Source organism: Mus musculus, chromosome 6, assembly GCF_000001635.26.
Source record: "Mus musculus strain C57BL/6J chromosome 6, GRCm38.p6 C57BL/6J".
NCBI lineage: Eukaryota > Metazoa > Chordata > Mammalia > Rodentia > Muridae > Mus > Mus musculus.
This window is the reverse complement of record NC_000072.6, coordinates 34,352,732-34,380,442: the sequence shown is the minus strand read 5'-3', so window position 1 is coordinate 34,380,442 and position 27,711 is coordinate 34,352,732. Positions and strand designations below refer to the sequence as shown.

General features: G+C 45.1%; 1 protein-coding gene and 2 pseudogenes across 1 annotated transcript; 2 read left to right on the top strand and 1 right to left on the bottom strand.

The window, feature by feature from the left end:
- Gm13858 (predicted gene 13858) lies at nucleotides 1-17,993 on the top strand (annotated as a pseudogene).
- On the top strand, nucleotides 5,705-6,752 carry Gm13859 (predicted gene 13859; annotated as a pseudogene).
- Nucleotides 11,982-26,297, bottom strand: Akr1b8 (aldo-keto reductase family 1, member B8). Its single transcript, NM_008012.2, has 10 exons — nucleotides 26,147-26,297; nucleotides 24,020-24,187; nucleotides 22,866-22,982; nucleotides 22,235-22,312; nucleotides 16,989-17,111; nucleotides 16,615-16,721; nucleotides 16,125-16,206; nucleotides 15,153-15,236; nucleotides 14,458-14,540; nucleotides 11,982-12,317 (listed from the first exon to the last, which is right to left on the bottom strand). Exons 1-10 carry the CDS (start codon nucleotides 26,210-26,212, stop codon nucleotides 12,275-12,277), a joined length of 951 nt encoding a protein of 316 aa, NP_032038.1. The 5' UTR covers nucleotides 26,213-26,297; the 3' UTR covers nucleotides 11,982-12,274.
- Between the last annotated feature and the right edge of the window lie 1,414 nt (nucleotides 26,298-27,711).

Sequence of the window (27,711 nt, the reverse complement as noted above, 5' to 3'; positions counted from 1 at the left end):
ATGGCAGACATACATCATTTAATGGAGCAACTGACTGAGCTTCGTCAGGAGTCTCTTTGACAGGAAGATCTGCTTCAGGAATGAAGGAAAAACAACACTTACCTTGTAAAGCGGTTAGAACACGAGAGTTTTCAGTGTGAATTGCAGATCAAGGAGTTAAGAGTGCAACATGAAGAAAATATTTAAAAATTCGCAGATCAGCCTGGCGTGGTGGCACACGCCTTTAATCCCAGCACTCGGGAGGCAGGGGCAGGCAGATTTCTGAGTTCGAGGCCAGCCTGGTCTACAAAAGTGAGTTCCAGGACAGCCAGGGCTATACAGAGAAACCCTGTCTTGAAAAAAACAAACAAACAAAAAACAAAAAAAACAAAACAAAAAAAACAAACAAACAAAGCAAAAAAAAATTTAGCAGATCAGTTTTTGCAGGAACAAAAGGAGGCCCATAAGATTCAATCAAATGATGGAAAGAATTGGGTAGAAATGTCCACGTAGCACCTACAAATATTCCAAATGTGCCTGAACATAATGCAAATAAGAATGAGGACCCCTCAAGCAATCATCTTCCACATGGGAAAGAACGAGTTGGTGATGCAGGGTTGCCTGGAGTAGAAGAGAATGATCTAGCAAAAGTAGATTAGCTTCCTGCTGCTTTAAAGAAGCCCCCTGTGGTAGCTTCTCAACATGAAAGTCATCAGTCAGTCTTCCAACTGGGCAGCCTCTCTCACGAAACAAGGCTCCAGGTTCACATCGAAGCCAGAATGAAAATCCCGGTACTTCACAACAGAACCCTTCAAACCTCTTCAGCACATAACTCCAGGCCCAAACCCGGAGCGGGAACCCAGAATTCAAACAGACATGCTAAAGCAGGCCACCCGGGACAGAGCCGATGATTTCCACAAGTTGAAGCAATGATGAAGAACAGGAGCTTCAGCTGGATCCTGCAGACTGTGGCAAACAGCGCTTCAGTGATGTCCTTCAAGTCTAAGGGATTCCCGAAACCCAAAGTGCCGGGCAGCGGATCATCTCTACTCGCCAGTTTTGACTTCTGTTGTAAAGATCGGGTGTATCCGTTGTAAAGATACATTGAGATAGGTTTAAGGAAACTTTCTTTTTAAAGATTTATTTATTTAATGTATATGAGCACACATGTGGCTGTGAGCCATCATGTGGTTGCTGAACTCAGGACCTCTGCTTACTCTGGCCCAAAGATTTATTTGTTATATGTAAGTACACTGTAGCTGCCTTCAGACGCACCAGAAGAGGGCATCAGCTCTCATTATGGATGGTTGTGAGTCACCATGTGGTTGCTGGGATTTGAACTCAGGACCTTGGGAAGAGCAGTCAGTGCTCTTAACCGCTGAGCCATCTCGTCAGCCCCTTAAAGAAACTTTTAATGAAGAAATGTACCAATGTACATATGTGAACTTTTTCATATTATCAAAGCAGATACTTTTTTTGGTTATGACACAGCTGGGCCAAAAACAGTTAATCTTTGCACTTTAAAGCAAACTAATGTAAATTTCACATTTTATTGAGCCTAATTTTTTTTTCACGAAGAGACAAACAGGAACGAATGGCTGTATAGGTTACATGCTGCACATAGTATAACCACAATGAGAAGTTACTTGGCTGAAAAGTCCACACTAATACATTTTTGTTACCCCACAGGGGTCCTTTATTTCCCCTCATTTAACACTCTTAAAGGAGTTATGCTAGAATAGTTACACAGAAGTGGGGAGGCTGGGTGCCAAGCAATGGGCAAATGTACAGAGTGGCCTCCTGTTCCTTCTATCTTACATGGGCGCTGGTGTGAGTGTGCTGAGGCCTGATGAAAAGCCTAGGTCACCGTTACATCGTTACCATATCTATCAGTTGTTCCTTACTTGGTTCTTGAAGTAGTGGAATGCATGGTTGACAAGGTATTTTTATTTTTCAAGTAATACCAGAACTGTTTAACTCTGGTCAGCACTGACTAAAACGTCTTTATATTTTCAGAGCTCAAGCTGGTGAATACATTCACCAGTTAAGATTTTGCAGAAAGGACCCTGATATAGCTGTCTCTTGTGAGACTATGCTGGGGCCTAGCAAACACAGAAGTGGATGCTCACAGTCAGTTATTGGATGGATCACAGGGCCCCCAATGGAGGAGCTAGAGAAAGTACCCAAGGAGCTAAAGGGGTCTGCAACCCTATAGGTGGAACAACAATATGAACTAACCAGTACCCCGGAGCTCTTGACTCTAGCTGCATATGTATCAAAAGATGGTCTAGTCGGCCATCATTGGAAAGAGAGGCCCCTTGGTCGTGCAAACTTTATATGCCTCAGTACGGGGGAATGCCAGGGCCAAGAAGTGGGAGTGGGTGGGTAGGGAAGGGGGGGTGGTCTGGGGGACTTTTGGGATAGCATTGGAAATGTAAATGAAGAAAATACCTAATTAAAATAATTTTTTTTAAAAAAAAGCAAAAAAGAGTCAGACTCTAAGCCGGGGCGAGGTGGTGGCGCATGCCTTTAGTCCCAGCACTCGGGAGGCAGAGGCAGGCGGATTTCTGAGTTCGAGGCCAGCCTGGTCTACAAAGTGAGTTCCAGGACAGCCAGGGCTATACAGAGAAACCCTGTCTCGAAAAAAAAAGAGTCAGACTCTGAAAGAATCCACTTTGAAATGAGTCTACAATCAGTACAGCAAAGCTTTTCTGGTAGTTTTAATGATCGTATTTGATTACTTTTCCAGAACTACTAAGTAAGGGATTTTAACAGGTTTTTATTAATGAACAGATGAATAGAAGTACCGTGAAGTCCACAGTTATTTTACTGAAATAGCAGAAAACTTTGTGATAAAAATGAGTATTTGTAATTAGTGTTAGTTAAGAACCCACCAAGCTCATTTGCTAGACTTACAGAATGGTTTTCAGTGCATTGTGTCTTTTGACATTATTCATTAGGCTATATAAGCTAGCTAATCCTTGTTTACTGATTTCAAGCACTTTTAATTTTTTTGTGTTCCCTAAAAATTAAAGGTATTGATCATAAGGGAAAATGTAAGGCTGTTAATCCCAAGGCTATCCCCCCCCCTTTTTTTAGAAGGGCTGCTATTAATTACACATAAACATGGAATACTGGAGAGTGACTGTAGCTCAGATGTGTGAGGCCTGGGTTTGATTCCAACACTGAAAACAGCAAACAAGTAAGTAGACATGAGAAGTCCCCACACTAAGGCTCTAATCAAAATACTAACAAAAATATTACTCACCTGCTAAGACCTGAAGTTCTTACAGTTCAGTCCAAAGTTTTTAATGGCCAGGAAAAGATGGAATAATTTATTAAAATTCATTTTTCTAGTATATCAGATTATAAACCACTGGGCATGTATCGCACCTGCAATCCTAGTGTTGAGGAAACAGAAACAGGTGTGTTCCTGAGGCTCACTGAATAGCCATCCTGGCCTAATTAGCAAGTTCCAGGTCCGAATAAGGGACAATTGTTCCCGAGGAACACCCCCCCCACACACACACACAGACACACACACAGACACACACACACAACTAAACTAAACTAAACAGTTCGTGCTTTCGTTGTCAGTAAAGTTAGGCCTCTGCAGTAAAAAGTCTGATTCACACTAAAATGCAGTCAAAGGGGAGTGCACACAGCACGGGCATTAGCCAGGGGAGCTGAGCCTACAGATGCCTGGTGATACTCCATACTTGATACTGTAGAACTGTACAGGCAAAATCATGGAGATGCCTGCTGGTTCCATTGTCATAAAAGCGGCCACTTGATTTTACGGTACCTATCTATCTTTATACAGCAAAAACTTCAATTAGCAGCCTAGACATTTTATAAACTGAGCAATCTTGGACCAATTGATAATATTTCTGCCTGAATTAACATTTTAGTGCTATAAAATACTATGTGGGTCTCTTTAAATTGTGACATTCTACAGTCTGTATTAGACATGCTATTTTGTTCTGTTTATAGTGTTTTACTTCTGCCTTAAGATTTAGGGATTTTTTTTTCATTCTTTTTTAATTTTAATATATTTTTGCCCTGAATTAAGTGTTAATTTGATGGGAACTCTGCTTTAAAAAAAATCATCATAAAAAAATCATCACTTTCTGGGTTCTAATAAATTAAAAGTTAAACTTGAATTAAAATTTTTTAAAGATTTATTTATTATAAGTACACTGTAGTTGTCTTCAGACACTCCAGAAGAGGGCATCAGATTCCATTACAGATGGCTGTGAGCCACCATGCGGTTGCTGGGATTTGAACTCAAGACCTTTGGAAGAGCAGTCAGTGTTCTTACCCACTAAGCCATCTCACCAGCCCTAAAAAAAACTTTAAGAGAGTTAGTGAAGCATAAACTTCTAGCTTGAGCATGTACTGAAACCGCTCAGAGCTGTCGGTTGACAAACCCTGACTGTGATTCCTTGATTACTTAGCATTGAAAACACTCTTTTCTAGACAGGTCGGTAAGGAAATCAGATGGGTGTTGGCAAACAAAACAAAGCAAAAACAAAGAAACAAACAAAAACCCGGAAAAAATGACAACAACAAAAACCAACACCAACAAAAAACTGTCGCAAATGAAGAACAACAACTTGCTTTAAAAGCCTCACAGACTGGAAGGAAGCCCCTGTCAAGGTCTGAAACCCAGGCAGAGGCAGAGGCACAGGCAGAGGCAGAGGCACAGGCAGAGGCACAGGCACAGGCACAGGCACAGGCACAGGCACAGGCACAGGCACAGGCACAGGCACAGGCACAGGCACAGGCACAGGCACAGGCACAGGCACAGGCACAGGCAGAGGCACAGGCACAGGCAGAGGCACAGGCACAGGCAGAGGCACAGGCACAGGCACAGGCACAGGCACAGGCAGAGGCACAGGCACAGGCAGAGGCACAGGCACAGGCACAGGCACAGGCACAGGCACAGGCACAGGCAGAGGCACAGGCACAGGCACAGGCACAGGCACAGGCACAGACACAGACAGACACAGGCACAGGCACAGGCAGAGGCACAGGCACAGGCACAGGCACAGGCACAGGCACAGACACAGACAGACACAGGCACAGGCAGAGGCACAGGCAGAGGCACAGGCACAGGCAGAGGCACAGGCACAGGCACAGGCACAGGCACAGGCACAGGCAGAGGCACAGGCACAGGCACAGGCACAGGCAGAGGCACAGGCACAGGCACAGGCACAGACACAGACAGACACAGGCACAGGCACAGGCACAGGCACAGGCACAGGCACAGACACAGACAGACACAGGCACAGGCAGAGGCACAGGCAGAGGCACAGGCACAGGCACAGGCACAGGCACAGGCAGAGGCACAGGCACAGGCACAGGGAGAGGCACAGGCAGAGGCAGAGGCACAGGCACAGGCACAGGCAGAGGCACAGGCAGAGGCACAGGCACAGGCAGAGGCACAGGCACAGGCACAGGCACAGGCACAGGCACAGACAGACACAGGCACAGGCACAGGCACAGGCAGAGGCAGAGGCAGAGGCACAGGCACAGGCACAGGCACAGGCACAGGCACAGGCACAGGCACAGGCACAGGCAGAGGCACAGGCACAGGCACAGGCAGAGGCACAGGCAGAGGCACAGGCACAGGCACAGGCAGAGGCACAGGCACAGGCACAGGCACAGGCACAGGCAGAGGCACAGGCACAGGCACAGGCACAGGCACAGGCACAGGCACAGGCACAGGCACAGGCACAGGCACAGGCACAGGCACATTCCTTGGCTTTGTTCCTCTCATTTCTCCTCCATGAAGGGATTTGCCTATGTTCCAAAGGCAATTGATCATAACTGCAATACAGTGGTTCAGTAACTCACGAATGGTTATTCCCTGTGCCCGACACATCTTGTGGAAGACTGCATAGCTGTATATGATGAAACTATAGGTCTCATAGTCTAACTCAGAAATTGTGGGCTGGTTCATGGAGATGCCAGTGGATTCAGATTTTAACACCACAATGGATTTCCACAAATGGTTTCCACCTTGTATTTAGATGCCGAATGGTATTTTAATAGAGTTGTTAAATGCATTAGAGAGTTCTTCATGAAAGGTTTGAGCTATGGGGGTGAGTTCTGCCCAACCTTTAGTGGCATCAGGAAGGTTGGTTCTCTTGATGTTGATGTCTCTGTCCTTGGTTACACAAAGGAAATGCAGGAAGACAGTGAGCTGCTACATCTAGTAGTCCAGACAATAAAATGTCTGAAACAGCAGAGGAGTACGACTTCCGATTTTCTGATAAAGAGCTGTCAGAAAAGGCAAAGATTTGGAGGCCAGAAATGGAAAATGAACCGACCCAGAAGTGAACCAGGTGGTTACTATGACTGCTCATCTGGAAACCTCAAGAGAATGAGGAAGACGGTTTATCAGGGGAAAGTGCTGACTACAGCAATTTTGAAGTGACTGGATTAGATAGCGCAAGCTTGAGAGGGCAGGGCAGGCAGTTCCGTGACTGGGTTTTCTGGGGAGAGGAAGGGGACTGAAAATGGCATCAAGCAATACAGGTGAGGGGTGGGGTGGGGGGCTGCAGGCTGTGAAGAGTAAGAGGATGGATGCCCTCATCTCCTTGCCTTATCGTCACTGGGCAAGTCTCGGCCTTTCAGAGAGAAAGGAGGATGAGGACAAGGAACGCTGGTCAGCACACAACAGGAAGCTTGAGTGTGCCATCTAGGGGCCCAAGCTTTTAACACTTCCTCCTCCAGAGCTGGTGAAGCCGCGGGTGAAAGGTTAGCTGGGGAGCAGCCTTATTTATAATAGCCAGAAACTGGAAAGAACCCAGATGCCCCTCAACAGAGGAATGGATACAGAAAATGTGGTACATCTACACAATGGAGTACTACTCAGCTATTAAAAAGAATGAATTTATGAAATTCCTAGCCAAATGGATGGACCTGGAGGGCATCATCCTGAGTGAGGTAACACAATCACAAAGGAACTCACACAATATGTACTCACTGATAAGTGGATACTAGCCCAAAACCTAGGATACCCACGATATAAGATACAATTTCCTAAACACATGAAACTCAAGAAAAATGAAGACTGAAGTGTGGACACTATGCCCCTCCTTAGAAGTGGGAACAAAACACCCATGGAAGGAGTTACAGAAACAAAGTTTGGAGCTGAGATGAAAGGATGGACCATGTAGAGACTGCCATATCCAGGGATCCACCCCATAATCAGCATCCAAACGCTGACACCATTGCATATACTAGCAAGATTTTATCGAAAGGACCCAGATGTAGCTGTCTCTTGTGAGACTATGCCGGGGCCTAGCAAACACAGAAGTGGATGCTCACAGTCAGCTAATGGATGGATCACAGGGCTCCCAATGGAGGAGCTAGAGAAAGTACCCAAGGAGCTAAAGGGATCTTCAACCCTATAGGTGGAACAACATTATGAACTAACCAGTACCCCTGAGCTCTTGACTCTAGCTGAATATGTATCAAAAGATGGCCTAGTCGGCCATCACTGGAAAGAGAGGCCCATTGGACACGCAGACTTTGTGTGCCCCGGTACAGGGGAACGCCAGGGCCAAAGGGGGGGAGTGGGTGGGTAGGGGAGTGGGGGTGGGTGGGTAAGGGGGACTTTTGGTATAGCATTGGAAATGTAAATGAGCTAAATACCTAATAAAAAATGGAAAAAAAAATAAAATAAAATAAAAAAAAACAAAAAGAAAACAAACAAACAACAACAAAACCCGCTAAAAAATCAGTTGCTAGAAGCCGGCCAGAGAAAGAAGCAGCCGTGGTCCCAAGCAGTGGCAGCGACGGGGGTTGGGGGTAGGGGTGGGGAGGGAAGTGGGGGGGGGGGGGCATACAAGATGTGAAATCGAGTTCGGAAGCAGTCAGCTATTGAGGAGACTAATATATTCCTATTATGTAGTGTTTTAAAGTTACTATAATTCTATTTTCAACGACCTTTGGTCCTTTTTGGACTAAGGCTAGCATATACAGAAATAAACCTCTTTAATCGATAAAAATAAAATAAAAGCGCATCAGCTCGGTGTATCTAACAGAAATACCACGTGACACTGTGTTTCATTCAGATTCTCATCACCCCCTTACCCCCCTCCCCGCCGTTCCCTCCCTCCCTCTATCCCTCCCTCCCTTCCCCCTTTCTCAGTGCAGGGTCATGGAAATTCTACTTTGAAGGGAACAATAGTCATACGAATTCATCAAAACCCAAAATATTTCTTAACCTTCAACTAGCAGTTCAGTTATCGCGAGAGCATGTCATGCAGGTGCTCTACTCCGTTAAATTCACAGCCTTCCCTTTCTTTACTCTTTGAGAAAAGCTCTCCCTAAATTGCTAGAGATGGCCTGTTGATCGCTCTTTATTCCCTCACCATGAACCTGTAATCTGTCTGCCTCGGCCTCCTGTACAATAAGGATTAGAGCCCTACAGCACCAGGCCCCGCACTTCAGACATTGCTGAAGTTTGTACCCAAACCTCGGAGCCGTCCTTGTTTCACAGGCTTCCTTCTTAGGCTAGACTTCATTGATATGTAATGTCACCAAACGCCACTAGGTGGCGACAAAGTCCAGTACCCGAGTTGATACTTGTAATGGCCCCCAAATATAAAGGGGAACCCAGTCTATTAAAGGATAAAAAAAAGCCGGGCGTGGTGGCGCACGCCTTTAATCCCAGCACCCATGAGGCAGAGGCAGAGAGGCAGAGAGGCAGAGAGGCAGAGAGGCAGAGAGGCAGAGAGGCAGAGAGGCAGAGAGGCAGAGAGGCAGAGAGGCAGAGAGGCAGAGAGGCAGAGAGGCAGAGAGGCAGAGAGGCAGAGGCAGGCGGATTTCTGAGTTCGAGGCCAGCCTGGTCTACAAAGTGAGTTTCAGGACAACCAGGGCTATACAGAGAAACCCTATCTTGAAAAACTCAAAAAAAAAAAAAAAAAAAAGGATGAAAAAGATAGACCTTCTTGGAATGGCACTGGTACAGGGTGTTGGGTAGACAGGTAGAGATCTTGAGCCCAGGAGTTTGAGGTTAGCCTGGGAAACTGAATCATAGGTGTTGAGGACTGGGCAAGAAACAAAGAAAAAACAGAAAGCCAGGAGACTAAGGAGACTAAGGAGCTGAGGTCAAGAAGATACTGAACCCCTTATAAATATAAACCAGTGAAGCACATACTCCCAAGCAATGGGAGATGGCAGGCGCTTTCTGTCACTGTAACCATTCATACATATCATGGGGGGAGGGGGGGTCTTCCCTCTGCTTGGACACATTTCCTGTCCGTGACTGAAGGATTATTTCTCTCTGTTTAAGAACCACCTTTTTATCCCAAGCCTCCATCCCCCTTTGCTTTCAGTTGCATTTTAGCTAATCTTCCATGGTTAACGTCAACCTTACCTACCTCCATCCCAGGCACCCAAGAGTTCTGCAGAGTTCCAAAAGCCTGTCCATTAAAATCAACTCTAAAACACTCAAAAATGAAAGTGGTACAACACCCTCCTCATTTTCTCTGTTGGGCTCGGCCTCACAGCGGCAGGAGAGATACAAATGCTGGTGACTGGAGTTTCTCTTAATAGTAGGAAGAGGTAAGGGGTAGCAGTTTCTACAGTTTCCCCAGGAAGATGGTGCATTCACAATATCTACAGAGGAGCTGACAACTTTGTCTAACAGTATTCTATTCCAATGACCCATGGTTCATATAGTCAGACATTTAATACATATTTGCTGACTGTGGAGCCAAGATACCTAGCCGCTGTACACTGTGATGAATATAGAAGCTGGATAAAGGATGGTTTATATGGCAGGTACCCCATACTGACAACAGGGAATTCTGTAATTGAAATCAGCAGATGTCCCTTTAGCACTATGAAGAGAAAAGCCACTCACTGGCCAACAGGCACATACTTCTGTGTTTCACTGTCCTGGTCAGTGAGACAGTAATTGGCTTGTTACTCTAAATCTTCTGGCACTTCAGCCTGCAAAAGTGTTTGTTTATAAAGAATGTCTTCCTACTTTTATTTATTTATTTATTGGTGTATACGTATGCTCACATGAGTGTGTATGCCACAGCTGGAGTGTGCTCATAGGACAACCTGTTGGAATCATTCTCTCCTCTACTGTGTGGGTCTCAGGAGTTGAACTCGTGACCTCAAACTTGGCAGCAAGCACCCTTACCAACCGTGTGACCTCACTGGCCTTGGTGCCTTGTCTTGCTTTTTGAGACGAGGTCTTACTACATCAGCCTTGATCGCTTGGTATTCCCTACATAGTCTAGGTGACCTTGAACGTATTGCAACACTGCCTCAGCCTCCTACATATTTGGGTTCTTGTTCTGTGCATAAACTTCTAGCTCGGTTTTTCAAAAGCTTCCCACCTACCGGTAACATAATTTAAAACAAGCAGGTGCACATATGTTCTAGCTAGCATGATGGATGGTCTCAAATTGTTATGTAAATTAGAATTTTTATCATAGTGATTGGTTTTGTTTTTTTTATGAACTAGATTATAATGAATTATCTCCAAGGTCGTTCAGGATTAGACAAGCAAAATGGAAGTTGTGAAAATTAGTTGTGAATATACAGCACTATATGCTGAACCTTGGTATCAGAGCAACCCTGTCAGTGTGTTAAAATTCTGCAAGACGCAGCTTTTCTTGGCTCTTGAAAACCACCAGAATTAGCTTAAAGACACCAACATTTTAAATTGCTCTAATTTAATCTGTCAGCTAACTGTTAAATTAGTAAGATAGTTCACTAATAAATCAATAAAATTGAAATTAATGGGCTATATTCAATGGCTTTCATTAACTGTGCATATTTCTCAAAAAAAAAAAAAAAAAAAGAGCACTGAGTCTAACAGACATATGCCAGAGGGGTTTTTAAAGGAGAATGTTCTCCATAGACTGAGCATTGTAACAGTGGACTCCAGGGGTGATGCTGGAGGAGGTACACAGTTGGGGGCAGACTTTGAGGCTAAAAACCCTAGCCTATCCATTGTTTGTGTTCTCCCTCTCCCTCTTCTCTCTCTCTGTTCTCTCTCTGTCTCTCTCTCTCTCTCTGTTCTCTCTCTCTCTCTCTCTCTCTCTCTCTCTCTCTCCCCCCCCCCCGTCTCCCTCTCCCCCTCCCCCTCTCCCTCCCTCTCTGTCTCCTTTCTGCTTTGTTGCTCCAGTCATTATACCTCCGTGCTGTCTCAGCCTTGCCATTATGGGCTCTAAACCTCTGGAACTTAAGCCCAAAGGAGCTGTTCTGGCCGTTGCTTTGGTTTTGATGTCTTATCACGGCAACAGAAAAGTACCTAGTGTGGCCAGCGAGGCTCAGTGTGCTGGCTTCTGTGTGGCTGCATGCAGAACTGAGGCGTAGAAAGGAAAGCACCAGGCGGTGGCTTTTATAAACACAAGATTCCCTAAGGATCCACTGAGAACAGGATTCCCGGGCAGCAGTTTTGTGATCTTAGCTAAACTGTAATGCTGGAGACCTGGGAGAACTTGAATACATCTTAATCCCTAAATCCAAGCTGGCTGACCCAGGCTACAGCTCCCTAACCAGGCCCATCCTCTCTTCTGCAGCCCGAAGCCCACAGCTAGACCTGCCCTTGCAGTTAGATGTGGCTTTGCTACCCAGCCCAGGCTCACCCCAATGCTGGAAGCAGGGCAGGCCTCTCCTGGGGCAAAGCAAACCCTTCAGCTCATCAGAGCTGGTAGAGCTTGCAGTTGTGAGTGTGCACTGACTCTCTGGCCTGACTGGGTATTAAAGGCCAGGTTGGGGAGCAACAAGAAGAAAGAACCAAGAAAGTCACAGGGGAATAGATGAGATAAGAAGGCTTGGGAGGATGTGGGTATCCAGTTGGCTTGAGCTCCCCCTCAGAGCAAATTCCTTTGAAACTTAGGGTTAGGCACTCTGCACAGAGATCTCAAGCAAGCAAGTTCTTGGCTTCGCCATGCCTCCATTTCCTCCCGTGCCAAACGTGAATGATAAGCTTTGGACCCTCAAAAATCACTTCAGAACGTGTTGGATACATTTGTTAATGTTCTCATTCTTTATTATTTTATCTGCATGCCCTCAAATGTTACCAGAGTTCCTGGTTGTTGACAAACATCCGGTCAGGTCAAATTAGTGAAGGAGATGTCCGTTCGCTTCTCCGAGTCGCATTTGCTCGCAACAGTCTGTCCCTGGTTCAGCGTGGGGATTTAAACACAGCCTTGCCTATAGCAGGATGTCAGGCAGGCTGGGCTTAAACAGGACTCCAGGAGGGAAGTGTGCATCAGCAAAGAGGAAGGAAGCCTCGTGGGCTGACTCAGCTTCAGTATTCTGCATCATAGGGATATTCTTCCATGTTTACTGTCCTGCAGCCACAAGCATGGAGGAAACATTAGTGACATCTGACACTTCATGCTTGCTTCCTTAGAGACGGTCCCATGTATCCCAGGTTGTCTCTGAACTTATGTAATGGAGAGCAACTTTGAACTTATGACCCTCCTGCCTTTGCCTCCAGAGGACTGTGATTACAGGTATGTGCCACTGGGCCTGGTTTTGTTTGTTTGTTTGTTTTTAATTATTTGTCTTATGTATTGAGATTATAATATAATTACATCACTCCTCCTCCCTCCAAAATCTGCCATATATCCTTCCTTGATCTCTTAGGAGTATATATGTATATACATAAACATATGTGTATGTAACAATGAATGAAAAAGAGGCCATGAACTTGAAAGAGGCCTGGCTTTGTGGACTACTGGGGATCTAACTCAAGATTTCACAGATCCCAGACAAGAACTGTCCCCACTGAGCCACTTCCCCAGCCTAGGTGCACTGATCGGGTGCCCATAAAAATGTACTTTCTGTGCTTCCTCGGGCTTCCCTCACCCCACACCATGATCGTCCCCTTTGATTGATGAGCAGAGCATTTGAAAAGAGTGTCAGGAAGTACGCAGTGGCCAGGCCATCAGAATAAGGTCATGATGATCCACCGTTAGAGACCAGCACACATCCCAGGGCCTCACGAATACTGTTTGAGTTCATCCTGCTTTATTGAGAAGTGGGGAATCAGGTTGAAATCTACGGATTGGTTATTGTATTGTGGTTGTTTGTATTAAACAAGGCAAGATGAGCCATGAGCTAGGACCTCTGTATTCAATGGCTCTTTGCTTCAACTGTTATTATCATCCCTACTCTGTAGATGAGGAAAAAAGAATTGGCAAAGCTACAGACCCACCCAAGGCTCCATAGCTCCGGAAAGACTGGCGTTTGGGTTAGAAGCCAGCTGAGCTTGCTTCTGAGTTTAATCTACTACCTCCACTCATTATGTATCTACCTAAAATTAACCTATTTGGTGACCAAAAAGCATCACAAACATGTCTCGAGCCAAATCTTTGATTTCTTTTTTCTTTAAGATTCACTTATTATTATACAATACACCGTAGCTTCACAGGTGGTTGTGAGCCACCATGTGGTTGCTGGGATTTGAACTCAGGACCTTAGGAAGAGCAGTCAGTGCTCTTACCCACTGAGCCATCTCACCAGCCCCAAATCCTTGATTTCTAAATGACAGTTCTGTTCTTGAATTGCTCACATAAGAAACAAAACCAAGCAAGCAAAACCGCATTTGCTAGCCCGTTGGGTATTTTTCTATTGGACGTCAGACCGGTTGTCCTTTCTTCCCTGGATTGCTATAGCAGGCTCCCCATGGCCTCTCTAGCAGAAATCACTGTGAAACTTTTAAGACATGTCAGATCACAATAGGCTCTGCTCATTCTCTCCCAGCTTCTAAGCTCCTTCCACTTTAAACATCAAAGTCCTCCTCACAGTTCATGCCACCTGTATGCCTGTAGCTTTGAGCCCATACTCACTGGCTGCAGCTTCTCTGGCTCCATGACTCACGAGCCCTAAATCCACTACACCTCAGGGCATTTGCACCCACGGTTGTAATTGCCAAGAAAAGTGTTGTCCTAATACAGCATGGCACATTTCTCACTTCCTTGAATTGTGACTTTATCAGCAAAACTGTCCTTGGGCCATCACCTATAAAGCCTCCGTTCTACCTAGACACACTACGTCTCATATCTTTCACTAACTTTATTTTTTTTTCCCTGTGGCATTTGTTACTGCCTGACATACATTCTTAAGAGTTACTTCAGATATTTCTAGAATATAGGATTGAGAAACATGATGTTTGTATAGTGTGATATGCCAAGCAACTAGAACATCATACACATAGTGTATTACAATAATCCAGTTAGTGAGTGAGAGAGTGGATGAGTGCTCTGGCCTCCTGCAAAGGAACAGCATATCGTTTCTGAAAAGTCTGGCTCTATGGGTAAACTTCAGAGAATTAGCGGCAGCTGGCAGTCGTGACTTCCCATGACTCAATTTTTACTTTTTCACAATTTCAGTATTTGAAGATAATGTTATCCTAGATGTCTTCCAACCCTTCCAGCTAATCCTTTACAACTTCAGAAAGCTTATCCATAACTCTACCCCACTTACTCAGGCAGCAGGCAGGCCCTCCAGTTTCTGTTGAAGCTAAGGATAGTGGCCATCTCCTCGTCACTCAACTGGAAATCAAAGACCTGGAAGGACAAGCATCCCGAAGCATCCTTAGCAAGGAAAGGGCTGGTGCCTGAGGCTATAGGCATTCCTCTCTGCACAAACAGGTTCACACTGCATACAAACCACTTTCTAGATTAAGACTGAACTATTTATAGAATTCAGTGATCCAAAAAAGAGAGACCTGGGGCTTGTAGCCACAAAAATCTCAGTCTGTGCAGTGTCTAATCCTCGAGGGACACATACATGGAGTCTTCAGGAAGGACATTTTCTCAAGTCTGGTCCATGCCTGTTCTCCAGCTAAAAGGTTGCTCTGCAGCTAAAGTCTTCCCTTGGGCAGGATGTCAATGGCTCTTGATTTAAGTGCTCATGGGAAAGCAGGGGTCTTCTCGGTGGCATAAGGTACACCTGTGCTCAGAGCTGACAGGGCTTCTCTGGGCCACACCCTCAGCCCATTTGTGGCTTTCTGGTGGTTTATCTCAGCTCTGTTGAGGCCAGCTCCCTGGGACAAGTGTTCACAAGGTGATCAGAAATTGGGAAAGACACAGGGATAACCCAAGAATAGGATGAGAAGAAAGCCTAACGGGGAGTCTTCACATCACACATCCATATCAGGTGATCGGTCACCATCTTACCTGAATGTTCTCCTGTATACGTGATGGCGTCACAGACTTCGGGATCACCACCACGTTCCTCTGGATGTGAAACCGAATCAGAACCTGTGCACAAAAAAAAGTGAAGAAGGCATGTGCTCACTAAAAGAGGGCTGTGGTGGTTTAAATGAGAATGGCCCCCAAAATGCACATGTTTGGAAACTTGGTCCCCAGTCAGTGGAACTGTTTAGGAAGATTTAGGAAGGGTGGCCTTGTTGGAGAAGACACATCACTAGGGCAAGGCTTAAGGTTTCAAGACTTAAGTCATTGCCAGGGTGCTCTCAGTTTCCTGTCTGTGGTTTGAGATGTGAGCTCTTAGCTGCTGCTCCAGCACCACGCCTGCCTGACTGCCGCCATTGTTCCCAACATGATGTTGATGGGTTCCTATCTCTCTGTAACTGTAAGCTCCACCCCCTGCCCCCACACACACACACAAAAAAGTCTTTCTTCTATAAGTTGCTTTGATGCTGATGTCTTATCACAGCATCAGAAAAAGTAACTGAGACAAAGATTATCTTCACAGCTCCCTCTGACTCTTTTATCTCTCATACGCCTGAAAGTAACACCATTATTTCTCTAGCCAGGAGTGAAGACTTGGCAAGAAGCTAATGAACAGAAGTGGTCCTTGTTTGGTAACAGCGGTATTTCCTGCAGATGCAAATAGACTTACGTTTCTCATTTCCTCCTCTCCAAGGGATTAAAAGAAGGCAATACAAAGAATAAAACAAGACTAAGAATGGATTGCAGTGGGCTGGAGAGATGGCTCAGCGTTTAAGAGCACTGACTGCTCTTCCAAAGGTCCTGAGTTCAAATCCCGGCAACCACATGGTGGCTCACAACCATCTGTAACTAGATCTGGCGCCCTCTTCTGGAGTGTCTGAAGACAGCTACGGTGTACTTACATAAATAAAAGACTGGATTGCAGGGTTGAAAGTGGGAGGCACATAATTTTACCTGGGCTGAGGTTTTCTCGTGCTTGGCGGCAATCTCTTTAATTTTGGGGTCCTCTAATAGTGAAGGGTCCTCTGGCTTGGCGCTAAAGGTGGAAAGATAGCTGGCGTGAGTAAATGACCCCCACTTCCATGACACTCTCAAGGCTGAACATCACAGTCTTCTCCACCCACAAAACGGACAGCGGATCCTCCTGGAAGCTTTGTGTCTTCCCTGTGATCCCCATCTGTAGGTTCTGCAGCCTCAGTAATTTTCAAAGGGTGGCCAAGCATTAAATAGTAGAAGCATTCTTAAGAGGTAAGGCATCCAGTATTTTGTTTTTGTCTTTAAATAAAACACTGTGCCCTCCCCATCCCCATGCCATCCTATTTGGATGTGTCAGCTATAGAGACATTTTTCCCCCCAGGTATATAGGAAATTTACACCAATATTAATCAGTTATCAAACAATCACTTCAAAACTGATAAAAGAAAGCCATACTCTGAAGCCTCACCTAGGCCTGTCTGGGGAGCCCAGGGGACTGTAGGCAGTGACAGAGATGCCCTTCGAGTGACAGTACTGGATCAGTTTTTCCTGGGTGAGGTAAGGATGACACTCAACCTGCAAGAGAAAACATCTCCATCACTAGGAAGTAGGCCTGCTTTCTGAGTGGCTCAGCGGGAACTCCAGGCACAAGAAAGGACCAACACAAAGGCCAAACACAACCCGCAGACAGGTATGCTAAAAACCAGACCCAGAGACCTATACCTCCTTCCTACCTCCCTCAGCATCCCAAACACAGACCTGAGAGATGAGACTCTGCAGACAGTATTGAATTCCTGGTGTTGAAGCAGGCACAGAGCAGGACCCACCCCAAACAGAACTTACCTGGTTGGTCACTGGCTTATGTTTCAGTCCAGGCTTGTTCAGGAGCCTTTCAATCTGGAAGTGGTTGAAGTTGGAGACGCCCAGAGCTTTCACCAGCCCCTGGTCCACCAGTTCCTCCATGCCCTGCCACAGGGAGGAACATTGTTTAGATGGCTGTAGGATATAGGGTGCTGGCTTGGTTTAGTCCTGAGACAAGAGGAATGGCTACTCAACCCTCCAAGTTTTAGCTAAGCTGCAACACAAGAAGTATCAGCCCAGACAGTAGATGCTCATCAAGGGGCAGATGCTACCAGGAATGTATGTGTTCTGTTCTCACCTCGCCCAAACCTGGGCAACCTGAGAAAACGGATTCATTCAATTTGCCCTCTATCTTTCTTCCCTAAATATGTGTGTGTATGTGTGTATGTGTAAGATAGACAGAGAGATGGGGGGAGAGAAGGAGAGAGAGAAGGAGAGGGAAGAGAGGGGAAAAGAGAGGGGGAGGGAGAGAGAGAGATTACAGACTGATGCTAGGCCTATTCACTCTATTGTTGAACTATATATCTCTAGCCTTTTTTTTTAACTTGAGATATGGTCTCTCTAATTATCCAGATTAGCTTTGAACTTCTTCTGAAGCCCAGGTTAGCTTCAAACTTGTGATCCCCCTGCCTCTGCTTCCTGCACCTGGATTATAGGCCTGTGTCATCAGAACCAGCTTCCTACCTGATTTCTGACCCCACGATCATCTGGGTCTAAAATCTGGCCTGGCTACAACCATGACTGAGCATGAACTTTTACCTTTTGAGATAATTTTTTTGCCCAGAATGAGCAATTTAAAAATTGTCAAATGGGGCTGGTGAGATGGCTTAGTGGATAAGAGCACTGACTGCTCTTCCAAAGGTCCTGAGTTCAAATCCCAGCAACCACATGGTGGCTCACAACCATCCGTAACGAGATCTGATGCCCTCTTCTGATGTGTCTGAAGACAGCTACAGTGTACTTACATATAATAAATAAATAAATCTTAAAAAAGGAAAAGAAAAAAAAATTGTCAAATGATGTCATACTTGATAGTGGCAGCCACAGATTCAACATGTAACATGTGTTTGTAATTCATTCATGATAGGTTCCTACCTAGGAGTATAAAAGCATGCAGTGTGCTTCTTTCAGTGAGCCACAAGCCTTCACAGTGAGGCCGCTTGGGCTCATTTGACACGTGGCATGACTGTGCACATTGATATGGTAAGGAAGGAATACACATGGGCCCCAGGATGAGAGCATAAGCCGAGTTTAAATTGGGCCTGAAAAAAAAATAATGTAAATGAGAGAAATCATGAACAGGCCGGAAAGGACGGCAGAAGCCAACACCAACAGCAGAGATGGCAAATGTGTTCAGAAGCCAGCACCAACTGCAGAGATGGCAAATGTGCTCAGGCCAGTTTACTGTTTCTCAGTCTTTGTGCAACTCGGAATCCTCTGAAAGCTGACAATTTTTTTTAATGTTGCTGGGTGCGGTGCAGGGTATCTTTCTAAATTCCAGGCTGCTGAGCACTGATGAGACCCGAGGCCACTGAACTCCCAGTGTGAGATGAGAACAGTTACATGTGTTTGTGAGTCCTAAGTGAACTTCGGTTTGCATGTCTGATCTGTCTGGCCTCGTTTACATTAACCTCTTCTGGATTTCAGTCAGTGAGGATGCTATTGGATTAGCTGTTGTTCCAAAGAACTCCATGCAGACATGGTTAATCCTAATCTAGTCAGAGCCTACAGATTGTCTACTTATGCCCTTGAAAGAGTCCAGCTGAGCAGTGCACTTGGGAGCACTTGGGAGGCAGAGGCAGGCAGATCTCTGTGAGTTCAAAGCCAACCTGGTCTACAGAGAGTTTTAGGACAGCCAGGGCTACACAGAAACCTTGTCTCAAAAACCAAACAACCAAACAAATGAACGAACAAAAGGTTTCATTTAGCAACAATTCTTGGATTCATTTAAAGGACATATTACTACTACATAGGACTAGGCAAGTCAGGGATACACCTATGTATCTATGACAGAATTGCCATTTGCCATAGTTAATTCAGTATAAGAACTCCATGTGTATTACATGTGTAATATATCCATAGGTATTACTAAGTCATTTACATGGTCATATATGGCAGCCATCCTGTCACGTAATTAATGATACCCTTGTGTCGGTGCAGAAATGAATGCTGAAATCTTGGGCTGTCTTGGGAGCTTTGCTAACACAGACTATTCACTGTTTTTTACTCCATTCATGTAAAACCACTGCATTGTTCCTTAAGCTGTCAATCAAGCAAGCTGGCCCTGTGCTGTTTCTGGTTGTTTGGAAACCTCGAATTTTTCCCTTTCCTACCCATGTCAGAAAGCCTCAAGAGTAACTTCAAATCCACTATGGAAGTAAGGACAGATTTTTTTAACTTTATTTTCCTACTGTTCTTGGGATGGGATCTTGTGCTTAGTGGGTAAAACCCCAGCACTCAGCCAAATCCACAACTTCTAGCTTTCCCCCTAGACTTGCTTGTCGTCAGCGTTCTATTGCGAGCACATGTAATTAATGATTTACTCCCCAAGACTGATTCCTTTCAAATATATCTCTAGGTGTTAACTTTTCCAGGGAAGACATGAACACCAGATCAGCCCACAGAAGACCATAGAAGTGACCCACATCCTTTGGGTTTATCACCCAAGTCTAAGCTGGTGAAACAACCAATTTAACGGGGCTTCACATAGAACCTTGAGTGAGGAGCTACCTACAGGGGCAGGGGTAACTTTGGGGCTGCTACACCACCAACGAAAACATCTGCCCAGCAACCACTAACCTCTTACATATCCAGATACGAGAGGAGGGGTCTTGCGTGCTGGCTCTTGAGCTGCTCCAGAGTTCCTGGCGGTCTACCTCATGACCCTCGTGAACCCTTGTCCCACCCCCATCACAGGATGGAATGTTATTGGGTCCAGTCTTGTGAGGGTCTCATGTTTACATGAGACTGCTCTAATTACAAGCAAGCAATGGCCAGGGCACAGCACCCCATGACACTAGGACTGCCGTCCATTCTAAAACCTTGGCTGCTCTGCCTCATTTCCTTCTTCCACTGGCATGCATGTCTGCTGCCTATATCACTGGCATGCGTGTCTGCTGTCTATATCACTGGCATGCGTGTCTGCTGTCTATATCACTGGCATGCATGTCTACTGTCTATATCACAGGCATGCATGTCTGTTGTCTATATCACTGGCATTCATGTCTGCTGCCTATATCACTGGCATGCATGTCTGTCCTCTATATCACTGGCATGCATGTCTGCTGTCTATATCACTGGCATGCATGTCTACTGTCTATATCACAGGCATGCATGTCTGCTGTCTATATCACTGGCATGCATGTCTGTCCTCTATATCACTGGCATGCATGTCTGTCCTCTATATCACTGGCATTCACATCTGCTGTCTATATCACTGGCATGCATGCCTGTCCTCTATATCACTGGCATGCATGTCTGCTGTCTATATCACTGGCATGCATGTCTGTCCTCTATATCACTGGCATGCATGTCTGTCCTCTATATCACTGGCATTCACATCTGCTGTCTATATCACTGGCATGCATGTCTGTCCTCTATATCACTGGCATGCACATTTGTCCTATATGTTCTTGCTACTTCCAGCTAAAGTTCAAAGTAGCAAGAACACCACGCAGATGGATAAACACTTTTAGACACAGAAGACTCACATTTAATGTCATTATATCAGTTCCCTCCTCTCGGGAAAACTAATGAGAGTCATTTTGAAGCAAGGAAACATAACACAAATACCGGGCTGCCAGACGAGCCCTGAAGACTCCTGGAATCTTCATCACACTTTGTTTAAGACAAGCTTGTTCACTTTTCCTCTGTTGACATTTGCAACATATAGTGGCCAAGACTTTTTTAGAGAAAAGCCTCCATGATTTATTTAGCTTCTGAACATTAATTATGTGCATCAAGTATTGATCTGTGTTCTTCAAAGGAATAGAACTGAGAGAGTAAATTGATTGATTGATTGATTGATTGATTGACTGAAAAGGCACTTGCTTTTTCTGATATTTACATCTATGTTCACTGTTAGCCAAGCACTGTGCTAAAGGTTCTGGTAACTTAGGAGTCACATCGCTCTGAGTCTAATCTTAATTGTGTCACACCCCTGCTCCATGACATAACCACTTCCCAATTCTCAAGGCTATCTATCAGTTTCACCATTGGTACATGGGAAACATCCCTCGCAGGACTGGTAACTAATGGGCTCTGGCTGGCGAAGCTTTGGATGTAGCTCTCTTCATCCCTATCACACCCTCAAGGATATATCAGTAGAATGTATTATGTGAGTGTGTACATGAGTGCATGCTCGTGTGTGTGTGTGTGTGTGTGTGTGTGTGTGTGTGTGTGTGTGTGTGTTCCTGTATATGTGCAGGCACCTGTGCCATAGCGAGTGTGCAGAGGTCAAAGGACAACCTTGTGTGCTGCTCCTCACCTTTCACCTGGTATGAGACAGGGCCTCCCTGTTTCTCATCTCTGGCTTGGTATGGATTCTAGGCCCTTACACTTGTGCAGTGAACACTATACCACTGAGACTTCCCACCAGCCCATATGTAAGAGGAAACAAGCTTGAAAGAGTTAAAATTTTTCCCTAGGCCAGCTGGGTGTGGTGGATCTCTGAGTTCCAAGTTCCAGGACATCAGGGCTGCAGAGAAACCCTGTCTTAAAAACCCAAATTTAATAACTATCATTATTATTATTATTATCATTATCATTATCAGCAGCAGCATTTTCCCTAGGCTACTCAGCAAATCAAGGCAACATCCCTGTACCAAGTTCCTACCCTTAGTTTCAAACTAGTATATTTACCACAAACTGATGAACATTGTTATATTTCCTGTCTCAGTTGAGGTCCTAATCATCAGCTCAAAAACAGATGATTTTAATCTCAGCACCTGAGAGGCAGAGTCCAATGGATCTCTGTGAGCTCCAGGCTAGCCAGGGATACACAGTGAGACACTGTATCAAATAAATAAATAAATAAATAAATACATAAATACATAAATACATAAATAAATAAATTAGATGATTCTAGATGAACCAACCCTAAATCCAAACACAGTGAGGAGGGAGTTAGAAGAACTAGAGAAAAACAGAGACAGAATTACACACAAGGCACGCAGGCCTGCTCCTACCACAGTGGCCGTCGCGATTGCACGGGAGAAGCTGGAACCTACCTCCCAGGCTTCCAAGAATGTTGTCTTACTGGTGAGGATTCTGCCTTGGTCATCTTTGGGGAATAACTCCTTTCCTGGCTGTAAACACAAAACAAGCAAATGCCCATTGGTTGCGCCTGGTTCTATGAAGCAGGGATCCAAGACGGTGAACTATCCAGCACCCACACCTGCTTAGTGCCTGGTCAGGCTCTGGGGGACACATTTGCAGACCTCAAGCTTCCAACACATCTCTATCTCACCCTACTGTGGTTAGGTGAGTCCTAAGTTACTGCTAGACCAGTTTCCAAGTCTGCTATGATATGTCATAGACATGATTAGGAGTCTCCATCACCTTGGAAACTAATGCAGCATTATCTGGATCCACATAAACCTGGAGGGACTTTTAATTTCAAGACCACTAGGCGAGGATCTGATTCCCAGCATCTTTATACGTGGTTCAGCCACTCCCTAGGCATGATTTGATTGGCAGGAGGAGGGCTGGACCCTGGAATACAATACTCAAGACCATCCTAAGATGTCTCTTGAGAAAGCATCACTGGACACAAAATCAGCAGGAAGTTGACAGGGTCACACCTCTGCTCCCGAAGCCCTGAATCAGCAACTATAGATAAGCACAGAGAACAGCTCAAACCTGAAGTCCCTGTGGCCAGTGAATAAGATAGAGGTCCAAATAGTCCAGCTTCAGATCCGTGAGGGTCTTCTGAAAGGCTTCCTTTAGCAGTTTCTTCTCAAAGCAGGTGGGCCACAGCTGCAGAGTAGGACAGCGGGGGATTAGGAAATGGAGGAAGAGAGTCACGATACACTCACCCATGTGCTCAGAGGTTTACAGTCTGATCTAGCCTCAGGACAGACTATTTATATTTAACCAAACTGGCTAATTAGTATACATGATCTGATACTCAAGGCTCAGTGAGTCAGGTCATTTCCTAAGTGTTAAGGGTGATAATATTTTTCCATGCTTGTAGCGTCTGATGTATTTCTTAGATCACTTAGCATTCTGATGCTATTTGTGGGATAGTCCCATATCCCCAAGATAGCAGGCCCTAATGGTGAATTACAAGGAATTAAATGGCCATGCTATACAGAGTCTGTGTCTCCCAACAGGTGCAGTTTCCAAGTGGGTAGAGTGTGCTAGCCAGTCAACCACCTCATTCTATACACCCCTCTCCTTTCTTTTTAAAGCATTTTATATTTCACTTTTATTGAGATAAAAAGATATTCCTATGCAACAACAACAAAAAAATACTCTTTCTACATAGCCAGTAAGAACACAGTACTGAGTGGTATGGCCCACCCTTTAAAAAAAAGAAAGATTTATTATTTCAATGTATTCATGTACACTATGTGTGTGGGTGCCTGTAGAGGCCAGAAAGGGGTGTCAGAATCCTTGGAACTTAAGTTATAAGAGTTGAGAGATACCCGATGTTGGTGCTAGGAACCAAATTATGGTCTGCTGCAAGAGCAGTAAGTACTCTTAACCTCTGAGCCATGTCTCCTGCCCCAAGACCCACCCTTAAGGGCAACCCTAGCATCTGAGTGGCAAAAAGATCTCACTGACAGAAAGCATGAAAACAAGAGTATTCAAATCTCAAAGGAGCCATCCTTGTTATGGGAAAACTAACGTAGGAGGATTGGCCAGAGGCATCAGTTCTGGCTTGGAGCATGGATATTTACACCCAAAGATAGAGTGAGAACAAGGAAGGTTAGGAGAAGCTGGAGAGGGCTCTTGGTATGGACCAGAGTCTACCTGCTTTGAAGTTTCATCCACCAAGTGGACCATTGTACCTTGCTGACAATGAAGAGGTCCTCCCGCTGCACAGCCTTCTCTTTGATCTTCTCTTGGATGGCTTCTCCCACCTCATTCTCGTTGCAATAGGCATACGCGCAGTCGATATGGCGATACCCAGCGTCAATGGCCGCCTTCACAGCTTCTTTGACTTGGTTTGGGGGAGACTGAAAGGCAATAGAAAAGGCCATTGCAAAGGACACTCTTATACCAAAACCTTCCTCAACAGGCTCCACACAGCCCAATTTCGCCAAATCCCTGCAATGCTGGCGGGTGAGGGACTGGGGAAGAAAACAAACTTTTCAAAACAAGAAGAAAACCGTAATGTTCCCCCGTCCCGTGTTCTATCGGAGATAAAAGTCAGTTTCCATCTAATGTACCCGGTCTTAAAGGAGCTCTTGTTTCTGGGGTGACAGATGCCTGCCACTGCAAGTTGCTGAAAGCCAGACTTAACTCTGCAGTGACCCAGAGGACTTCAGCCCCAGACCGTGATAAGAATGTGAAGAATGGTTGTCTTATGGTAAATCCAGACTTGACCACACAGCAGCTGTGCTCAGGAATGAAGTACAATCGACTTTTTTTTTTAAAGCAGAAAGCCAAACTACTGGGTATGGTGGCCCGTGTATGTAGTCCCAGTATTTGAGAAACAGGAGGATTTTGAGTTTGAGGCTAGCTTGGGGCACATAGCTGTCCCCAAAATAAAACATAAATACGAAAAAGCCTTTCATCACCAAAACAACCAGCCGAACAAAAAACTACTCTTCTTTCACCAAATCTAGAAATATCTTGGTTAAGCATCAAACACAGAAAAGCTCCAGAGAGATAGCCTGCTTCCCTGGGATCAGAAGTGACCCCTAGCGGTTCAGAAGTACCTGGGCCTTCCAATAGAATCTTGCCTGCCAGCATTCCTTCAGATAAGAGCAGACTCTCCCTCTATGATACCACCTCCTTATCTTGACAACAACTCCCTTGTCAAGCGCTCGGTCTAATCTTTGGATTTCTGTGGGTTACTTCTGGTCAGAGTGCTTGACAGCTTGGTAGAAAGTGAAATGTCTAATTTGGAGCAAATTCGAGGTTTTAAACCCAGTGCTGAATCAAAGAGAGGCCCCACCTCTGTCCCATGATCAGAAGAAAAAGACAGTGCAAAGATCGAGAGACAGAGGCTAAGCGAGAGACAGAGGCTAAGCCACCAGGACAAGAGACTCGGACTCCAAAAACAACTCCTCCTGGAGGTGGCTCACACCTGTGATAACCTCTAGAAGCTGAGGCCGGAGGATTGCAAGTTCAAGGCCAACCCAAGCTATAGAATAAGTTCTAGGGCAGCCTAAACTGAAGTGTAACTCCCAGTCGCCAGAAATCAAATAGAGACAGCTCCTGGAAACTAGCTGACCACTGTCCTGTTATCACGAAAGGAAATAAACCCAAGGACAAAGTTAGGAGATGGAACAATGTCAGACTTGTCTCAACAGAAGTGGGAAGGGCCTTGGAGCATTCTTCCAGGAGAGCACACTGCCAGGCAGGATCTGAGCTCAGGCTCTGTCATCTTCCTGCTTAGTTTGATGTGCTCAGAAAATGGTGTAGTGTCTTGGTAAGGTGCAGGTGCCAGTAGCCTGTGCTAGGGTCTGAGACTCCACCTTTCCCCCAGGCTTCCAGGCCACAAGCTGCAGAGTCTTTCCCCCACCAAACAGAGCTAGGTCATTTGGAGCTTTTGGTGTCCTGCCACTGAATAACTCAGCCCTGGCTGTCCTGGAACTCACTCTGTAGACCAGGCTGGCCTCTGGCCTCAAATTCAGAAATTCGCCAGCCTCTACCTCCCAACTTCTGGGATTAAAGGCATGCACCACCACTGCCCTGCTTCAAACCAGCCAAAACTTATAAAACTTTAAGTGTCTCATGAGTTCAGAAGAAAGCTTGTTAAGAGGGTAACTGGCAAGTTCGGGAAAACTTGAAACCTGACACTTCACAGGGATATCTCTGCTGGAAAAAGTCTGTCAGAGCTTTGAGGTCTGAAACAGCACAAAAGGCAAAACCAACTTGTGTTCTGTCTCTAGGGTTCCAAACTCCCAGTAGATGTCATAAAAAGAAGAGGAAATGCCAAGACCAGGTGCCCAAGACTGCGCACTCACCTTCCAGGTGCCCAGGCCCACAATGGGCATCTTGGCTTTGGTACTGAGTTCCACGAACGTGGCCATGGTTGCTGCCAAAATCTTGCTGAGAGCAGATGTCTGTGTCCTTGTTAATGAGACAGATGGAGGCTTTAACGTCCTGGATGAAGAGGCCGGCTCTTACTGCAAGCGCCACGCCCAGACCCCTCCCGCCCCCGCCCCCCCTCCCGCAATGAACCGGAAGTTCATCCCAGTCTTTTGTAAGCTTTTAAGAGTGTGAGTAAAGATTAGTCATAAACCAGAGGGAAATCTCCCTGATGCAGAATATAAATTACTTTGTAGAGCTACTTAGAGGTGTATGAGCCTTAGGCGCATGGGGTGAAAGATCCTTCGAGCTATATTGCTAGCTATGTTTGGGTTTCCACAGTGTGTGGAGAATATGTATGGGTTTCCACAGTGTGTGGAGAACGGTGGAGCCTGTAGGTATTCCATGAGGTTGAGGCAAGTAAAAGTTTTCAGAGGCAAAATGGGAGGCTGCATAAATTATTTTGAGCTAACTGTTGCTGATCACAAAAGATCAATGACAGGGGCGCTTGCAGAGGAGGGGGGAGGGGAGAGAGGGGAGGGAACGGGAGAGGAGAGAGTGTTTTCTGACCCTCTTTTTGTTTGTTTGTTTGTTTAAGTTTTACTCATCTAATTGATGGAAGATTGTGAAAAGCAAATTTCCCCTGTTAACCACTAAGACCTTTCTTTGATAATATTCTTTCTCTCTCCCTCTCCCTCTCTCTCTCTCTATCCCCCCTCTCTCTGAATTTGAAATTTGACAAGTTGTCTAACTGTATAATTATAGTGAGCTTTTACATTTTTTTTGCTTACATTTAAAAACCAGACTTTTGTGATTATATTCTGTTTCACTAAGGACAGCATGAAAAAGAAAGATGCGAGCATAAACATCCTTTTCTGTCACTCGGATGCCATTGCCCGGTGCAGTTTCCTGGGCTCTTCTCAGCCTGTGTCAGCTTCTATGCACCGCACCACATTTTCCAAAGCTGACACCACAAGGCTAGCTTTTCTACACGTTTATAGTGAGTCATTTCAAAATTGCCTTTATGTTAAACATTTTAACGTTGCATTCTATTTTATGGTAATTTATTCTACCATTTCCACTATTCTTAGGTCTCTTGCTGATTTCCAGCTGGTTTCTATTGTGTATAAATAATATTTCAAGAAATATCATTGCAGTGAAGCATTGGGCCTCATTCCCTGGGGATAGATCTTTAGAAGTAGGAATATAGACTCAAATGAAGTTTATTTCAGTTTATCACACAAGGTATAGGTCAAAATTGATTTTTTTTCAAAATGGCAATTTTCAGTCATTTATAGAATAATACATTCTCACCTCCATGTTTATAGTTTTTCAAGAATCATATGTAAATGTTCTTGACTTTTACTTTATTGATATTATAAAACTAATGCATGTCCTCTAGAAAGAAAAACCAGAAAAATCAGAGTAAACAAAAGATTTTACGGGAGTTATAAGAGAATAAAAATTATCATTTTCCAATATTGAAATACTTATCAGCAAT